This window comes from Orcinus orca, chromosome 17 (genome assembly GCF_937001465.1).
Source record: "Orcinus orca chromosome 17, mOrcOrc1.1, whole genome shotgun sequence".
NCBI lineage: Eukaryota > Metazoa > Chordata > Mammalia > Artiodactyla > Delphinidae > Orcinus > Orcinus orca.
This window is the reverse complement of record NC_064575.1, coordinates 49,216,751-49,224,945: the sequence shown is the minus strand read 5'-3', so window position 1 is coordinate 49,224,945 and position 8,195 is coordinate 49,216,751. Positions and strand designations below refer to the sequence as shown.

The 8,195-nt window shown below is 35.4% G+C and overlaps 1 protein-coding gene across 7 annotated transcripts in view; it reads right to left on the bottom strand.

Annotated features, from left to right (window-relative positions):
* Positions 1–491: 491 nt before the first annotated feature.
* MTDH (metadherin) overlaps positions 492–8,195 on the bottom strand; it is a 52,998-nt gene continuing 45,294 nt past the window's right edge. For all 7 annotated transcript variants that reach the window (XM_033438237.2, XM_033438236.2, XM_033438241.2 and 4 more), the window contains 4 exons: positions 7,945–8,052; positions 5,613–5,753; positions 2,858–3,014; positions 492–2,219 (listed from right to left, as the gene is read on the bottom strand). In XM_033438237.2, the coding sequence (XP_033294128.1) occupies positions 2,149–2,219; positions 2,858–3,014; positions 5,613–5,753; positions 7,945–8,052 (477 nt within the window). In that variant the 3' untranslated portion in view covers positions 492–2,148. The remainder of the gene's footprint in view (positions 2,220–2,857; positions 3,015–5,612; positions 5,754–7,944; positions 8,053–8,195) is intronic.

Below are 8,195 nucleotides of genomic sequence, written 5' to 3'. Positions count from 1 at the left end.
ATAGCTGCCATCTCTTAAAAGATAAAAATCCATGCCCTAGTTCTTGAGCCAGAGAGAAGGGACAGGTATCTCCATCCTGGATCCACCCCAATTTAGCAGTGCACTTCTCCGTCTCAACACCGAATCTGCCCTCAAAAGATGGTGTTTCTAACACTGGTGTTGGTGGTTGAATGAGAGATACTAAGCTGGAGAAATAAAGTCCGGCATTCGACATAGCCAACACAATTCTAAAATAAAGAAATGGTGAGGTAGAGTTGAGAGAGTTCAATTCAATTTGTTGAGCATAGATCTTTTGGCACATTCTAAAATTACACAGACTCCCTATTCAATTCTCCTTTGTGATACCTTTACAAAGTGCTGCAATGTAGGAATCCTTGGATCTCTTTAGGAAGCATCTATATAAAGCGAACAGAGCACAGTCATTTGAAGAAATCCACTCCTGGCACTTTAGCTTATTTACCCCGATATTGAAGCAAATAAAAACAATGCTATCCATTTGCTGAATTTATTTAAACAAATCAATTTAGAAATATAGAATTAAACAAAACTTCTGACATGTAAACATACTGCCATGTTCCTGAAACAGATGTTAACACCTGATAAAAGTTAATAATCACTTGTTAGGAAAGCTGTCCATTAATAAGGCCAGTCTTCAGCAAAACTAAAAGCATTTTGTTTCTTTAGCTTTCCTAGTGTGACAATGCAATACTATCAAACCACAGTCAAATATAATAAAGACAAGATTGGATGGACAGATCAGTACCATTGGTTACAGCTGTTAAACAGTTTCATTCTTGGCGCCACAGGAAAACAATTAAGCCAATCACATCGAATAAATCATGGCTTTTTTTCTTTATCACAATTCACTAAGTGATGTTAATTATGGTCCTTGTCAAACACGTTTGGTAAAGGCTATTTACAGTGTACATGGCTGAGCATGCACTATTTATAGTTACAAAGATACCTGCCAGTTTATTACAATAGAATTACACAGTGCCTGAAAATGGTGAAACATCTCACACATCATTTAAATCAATACAGTTTCAAGCAGGAAACGTTCCTTATTTGATCACGATTGCAATAATTACATGAAAATTCTTATAAAAACACGAATCCCCTTCAAGAAATTGATGCATATTCTACGCACTACAGGTTAAGGCAGTAAAAAAATGTATTCCTGATAACTGGAGGTCTTGACAATGTCAATTAAAGCTGTCTGACTTTAGTTTTTCATTCTCCATCATATAATCAAAGTTCTGTCTGTATAACTAGTTTGTGAAAGATTTCATTTTTAAAGTCAAAAAAGTATTAGTAATGATGAAGAGTTGGTGCTGGAAAAAAAAGTAATTGCTAGGGAAAGGAAAAAATGTAAGGTGGATTTTGCCTGAAAGTTTTCAAATCATCAACAAGAGCATTATTTGTGAGTCTGAACCTTAAAAGTATAAAACAAATATATAGTTTACCTTTCTTAACTTAAAATATACTGTACTTTGAACAATTCAAGTAAAGTAAGACTATCAAAAATAACTTCATAAGCCATACAAGTGTCAACTGCATTTTGAATGTTTTAAGAACTTTTTAAAAATTGTAAACTAAACCATGACAGTTTAGTTAAACAAACGATAAATGACTTTTTATTTGCACTTGTGATTTCTTTAATACAAATTGCTACCAACAAATATGTAAAGATATGGCAGATTATGCATTTGATCAAAGCACTTTGATTTAAGCATAAAACAGATTCAAATGGTTTAAGTTCCGTGCATAAGATCCAAGAAGCTGCCTACGAATATGTAGGCAACCCTCTCTCTAATCAGAATCCTTTATTCCTCAGCTGCAGATGAGACAGGGCACAATCTGTTGTAAACAGGGCACTGTTGTAAAACCAGGATAATATTCTTAAATTAAGATCGTTCTTGTTAGATTGAAAAGACTTTCCCCAAGTGTCTTCCAATTCTGCTGACCTCTTAATTTCATAAATTAACTTTCCTTTGATTCCATTTTTACGGTGGTTGTGTTCACAGTTTTGTTTTAAAAATTGGTTTAAATTTATATAAAACTCTGTACATGTTCACAAATTATTGCATAAACAGCATAATCTTCAAGACAGTGTTTGCAAACACATGTCCAATTCAGGAAAAAAAATATTCACGTTTCCCGTCTGGCTTTTTTCTTCTTTTTTATTTGTTTGGGAGATTCCCAACTAGTTTCAGACTTGGCTAAAAGGGGGGGAAAAAAAAGAGAGAGAGAGTTAGGAGGACAGTAAATATTGTTCTGTTTCAAAAATATGAAAGTAGTATCAATAAAAACATGCTTTGAGATCCACTAACGATGCCTCACATTTTATGTTTACATTTTCAAGTTCTAGTTACATGTTTTTCAGGATATTCTCTGGCTGCCTTCCTCTTTTCCTTTCCTCTGTATTATTTGGTTTAACGATATGGATATTATTTCACCAGTTTTGACCTAGAAAAACCATTGTTTAAAAGACTCAATCTAAGTAATAAAAGTGAAAGTGGGTAAAATGGACACTAAAGGTAGCTAAAGGGAGAAAAAGAGGTGGAAAAAAAAGGGCACAGAACAATTTGCAGTCTCAAGAACATGTGCACAGAAAAAGGGAGGGACTGGGCAAGTAAGGGCAGGCATAGCCCTCCTCTGTGTATGTCCTTGGCCACCTATTCTTGCCTGAAGTGATTTCAGCTCCCTGGCCCTCCCAACTGAGGTCCACAAGGGTCCAAGGAATCTTCACAAAGGAGGAAAGGGATGCTCTAATAAGTAATCCATTAGACTTTTAAGATAGTAACACTTATAGACAGTACAGAGAACACCAAAAGAACCAAAAATGAGAATTACTTACTCTGTGAAGGAGGCACACTATTTTGCTTAGTATTCGACTTGGATTTATCTGTTTCTTGTAGCATCGGTGGCACTTGGGAAGAGCTCTTGTCAGAATCACTTTTTGATAAAATAACAGATGGCTCGGTAGAAATAGCAGGTGGAAGAGTCTTGATAGGCTATTTTGAAATGAAATTATCTTAGATTTTCATTACAAATTTCAAATAAAAATAAATATCATAGTAATACAAGAGGCTGTATAGCAGTAATATGAACATGGTTGCCAAATAATTTATCAGCAGAAGCGCTACAACTCATGCCTGCCCTCTAGTGACACATAACCAAATAAGTCTTTATTTACAATATCCACAAATACAGGTTGGGATAAAAATGGATAAATGTGTAAAATCACAAGATGTTTACTGAATTTCACATGAGTGAATAATTCCATTTTCATTAACTTTTACATTTTTCTTTTTCATTACAAGTAACAGGATTTTTTTATGTTTTGGTATTCAATGCTTCTGCCCACTTCCCACTAACTCTCACCTCCTCAAAACCTTTTCATGTGAAGGCAAAAAGAAAATAGCAAATTTCTGAACTACCAGTAGGTGATACTCCCTTTTGTTCTTCTCAAGAGTTAGAGATATCTCAAACAGCAGCAGCAATAGGTTCAGTTTCCTCCCCAAGGAAAAAGATGGCCTCAGATACAGCAGACTATGGCTACTAGAGTCTTATCTATTAAAGCAACTAGTAAAACTCAGGTCCAAATCGTCAGAGTTTTATTGAGTCTGGTAGTGAAGTCATAATGCGTAGGGCCTGAACTCTTGAATCTTCCTTCTCCTCTGCAACCTCTGAGCAGAGAGGTAAACTAACTGTTTTGCCTGAATGAGGCCTGACTGTTAATGAATGTTCAGGACAGGTAACAACAGAAACTCCAACACCTACAGTGCCTTGAGGCTGTAACAGATGAGTAAGAGATCATCTCACCCTTTAGCTCTACCTGTGATGATTATTTTGAATACAGAAACAAGGGTAAGTCATGTTTCTCTTGCCCCTTGTTCTTCCAGGCTCCATGGGTTCAAGAAAGCACAACGGGAAAGGAAACAAGAGGCAGGTGTGCACCCAGGTAACTACTAGAATTCCTTCTTCCTATCTCAGGTATCTGAAGCTGCATTTATGTTGCTTGGTTCAACTTTAATAATGTTTCCTGTATTTATTTCATACCCAAAAGTTCAGTACTCATTTTAAATCTCTTTCCCCCCCATTCTCTCACTTACCTATATTAAATCACAGAAGGACTCAAATATCCTTTACAAGATGGCTTCTGAAAATGACTTATTAAGTAAAACATCAAAATGTCATGTGACCCTTTGCAGTCTTACTATTAAATTTATGTATGTATTTTTAAAAAAATTAGTTTATTTATATATTTTTGGCCGCGCTGGGTCTTCGTTGCTGCACGTGGGCTTTCTCTAGTTGCGGTGAGCGGGGGCTACTCTTCATTGTGGTGCGCGGGCTTCTCATTGCAGTGGCTTCTCTTGTTGTGGAGCACGGGCTCTAGGTACGGGAGCTCTAGAGCATAGGCTCAGTAGTTGTGGCTCACGGGCTTAGCTGCTCTGCGGCATGTGGGATCTTCCCGGACTAGGGCTCGAACCCGTGTCCCTTGCATTGGCAGGCGGATTCTTAACCACTGCGCTATGAGGGAAGTCCTATGTATGTATTGAGACTGCATTCTTTTATGTCAAAATACTCTCAGGGAATTAAAAGCATCAAGTCCAAATAGGAAGTATGGTTAAGATTTTTAGTACCAGACTGTTACAAATTCTTTCTCTTAACAGTAATTCAGGTTCTTGTGTAAAGCTGTCTCATTAAATATGTAGCCTCCATAGAGGCAGAGATTTTTTTGTCTGCTTTGTTCTTTGATGTGTCCCCAGAACCTTAACTAGTGTGTGGCACTGTGGTAGGTTCTCAATACATTTTTTGAATGAGTATATAAACGAACCATGCAGAATTTCATGGTCATTCATATTTCTTATATTTCTATATGATATAACTTACCAAATTAGAAATCAGACTTTTAAAGAGCTATGGTCTTTGTGTCACTGGTCTAGACCTTTTGTAAAATGGTCCCTTCTGACATATCAAAATTTTCCACAGAGGCACACAGTTCAAGATACTGTCAGCAAATTTTAAACAAATGCTACATTCTGAGAGGTCGGACCATAGTCGTTTTATATTATGTGCATGCTTTTGGGAAAGTGGAACCAGTCACATTTTCTGTAAGCCATCTATCCCTTGTATGCCTAGATATTTAAGAAAAAAATACAGTCTAGTGGTTCTCTCTAGTTTTGCATCTGATAGTTATGGGACTTGGGCCAACTTATTCAACTTCTCTAAACTCATTTATATAATGGGTTGTACCTTTCTTGTGGGGTTGTTGTAAGGGCAATTTGGTGTATTTAAAATGTTTAGCATGGGCCTCCATAAAATATTACTATTAATACAATTCTCAAGTCATCAAAATTTTATTCCTTACATATCAGAAAGTTACCTGGCTATTTTTTTTTTTTTTTTTTTTTACGGTACGTGGGCCTCTCACTGTTGTGGTCTCTCCCGTTGCGGAGCACAGGCTCCGGACGCGCAGGCTCAGCGGCCGTGGCTCGCGGGCCCAGCTGCTCCGCGGCATGTGGGATCTTCCCGGATCGGGGCACGAACCCACGTCCCCTGCATCGGCAGGCGGACTCTCAACCACTGCGCCACCAGGGAAGCCCTACCTGGCTATTTTTGATGAGCGCTTCAGCTGGATCACTAGTGCTTATGGTCTTCAAAGAAAAAGCTTTTTCCTGTTTTGGACGGACCTTAGAGGTATTCACTGGGAGCTCTTCTCTAATCTCTTTTTCTAATTCTTCTGTGTCCTACAGAGAAAAGTAGTGCATTAGATGATACAAATCACTCATTTTTTTACTAATTAAAATCTATTTGGTTTATAGTACTACTGTCCAGAAGATATTCCAAGAAGATAATTTTATTTCAGAAACTGCCCAAATGGCTTAAAAGAGCATAAAAAAAATAATTATTCAAAGAATTTTAACCATAGGTACATATGGAATATACGTTCATCATCCCTGCTTTCCTCAGGGATTTAAATCAACTGTGAATTAAAAAACAACACACTCACGTCCCCAAATGGGAACCATTTAATTTACTAAACCAAACAAGTATTTTTTTCCTTTTATAAAAAGTACACGGGGAATTAGGTGCTACTTTAAGACTTTAGAAATAGCATTTCACTTAATGATTTCTTCAAGGAATGAAATATTTATACATAAGTGCATTTTCTAGATAAATTAAGCTTACATAGTAGAAAGGACACAGATAGGAATTTCAGTTTTGGCCATGCCACAACCTAGCTAAGTCAAGGACAAATGCTTACGTCAAGGACAAATCTTTGATTTCCCCAAACTGCAGTTTCCTCAACTGTAAAATAAAATTTGTGTAGATAATTTTTATAGTCTTTTCCAAGTTTGAACATTTCCATTCTTAGGTCTTCAAACTTTTTAAAAGACATTACATGCTTAGGTATGTGAAGTAAGTATGAATTAGAATATATTAAATAGGACTATCATTGTGAATGGTAAGGAAAAAAAAAATTCTAAAACGTAATCATTTATGCATAGGCTACTCTGTGCTATGTACTTTACACAGAACTTCACGGATATCTCATTTAATTCTCAAAACAATCTATGCAGTTAAGGAACTTGTGCAAAATACAACAAACAAACAAAAAACAACTCAGTAAATGGCAGAACTAAAATGTGAATACAGATCTGACTCTAAAACCTGTATACTTATTCACTATATTTAAAAAACAGATCAAACATTTTTTAAAAAGGAATATCAGAATACCAAAGGAACTTTCACAATTGACCTTTGCCAATTAATCTGAAATTTAAGGAATACATCTACCCCACAAAATTTCTTTTAAAAGGAACTCACCTAATCTACAAGTCAGAAAAGCAGTATTAGTAAAGTCCATAGTATGAATCACAGAAATCCAGAAAAAGTTTGGCTAAATGGATTTCAGATAGTATTACTAAACAAAGTATGCCTATCAATAACACTTCTCATCAGCTAGTTCAGCTAACAAGAAAAGCACACCTACTGTATAGTTTTTGTTTTTATGCCCATTGATCTTAGTTATGTTAACCTTAATGCCCATCTATTATTACTGAGAAAAAACTAATACTGATAATGGAATGGTATCATTTATGAAGGGTTGTGCTCCCCACAACAAAAAAGAACTGAACACATACTTCTTTAAAAAGTCACGCTGAAACTTTTTCCAAATAGAATAAGTAGGAAAATTACTATGTAGCCTATCCTCTAGAAATTCTGGTTATCTCCTACATTTAAAGGAATGAAAACAATTAGCCACATGGTTGTAAGTAAGAAATAAGATTTTCATAAGTTGTAATGTAATAGTGATAATGCTTTCAAAAACAAATCCATGCATATTTCCAGTAATCTAGTACATTTGAAATTAAAATCTTTGTTTTCATCTATATAATGATCTAAAAATACTTTCCCAGATAGGAAAAACCAAAGAAAAGAAAAGGAAAATGTAGGAGTGATATAAATAGAAAGTTTCTGTTAGAAGCCAAAAAATCAGGAAAGGATACCAAGTCGAACAGCCAGCAAACTCAAAGTCAAGGGAAAGACTCCACTTGTTATGCGCATGGTTCTTCTAAATGTGCTAAAATTCTAATTTGCTAAATTCCATTACTCAAAGAATTTCTGTATGTGTGAAATACTGTACCCCCTGTTCCATTTCATCATAATATAAACTAAAATGCATCTAATTTAGAATTTTAGTTATTTGCTTTTGGTTTATACCTTTGATATTTTCTTTAGAGCAATAACATTTTTATTACAGTATGACACATAAAATGTTTAAAACATTCTATGACTTTTCAAATGCTTCTCAAGTAAATTTGATGTCTCACATGGTGTCTTTATATCTCTACATTTTCTCAGCATCTGCAAATTATCTTTTCACAAGTCAGCAGTAGGTGCTTAACGAATGATGTCTGTTGTTTTATACTTTACCTGTGCAGGAGAGTTATCTTCACCTTGCTTCTTCTTTTTCTTTTTCTTCTTTTTAGATTTCCCTGTTGGAAGAGCTCCCTCTCCCTTTTCTTTATCTTCATCTGAAACCTGATTTTAAAAGCAAAAATACTGAAGTGAACCAACTGGTTAAGTTTTCATTATTCAGAAAATTATTATGAAATAATTCATTAGGTGCAGTCTTTTTCTCCCAAATTCTAAATAAGAATTAGTAACAATAAAACTGATCTGAA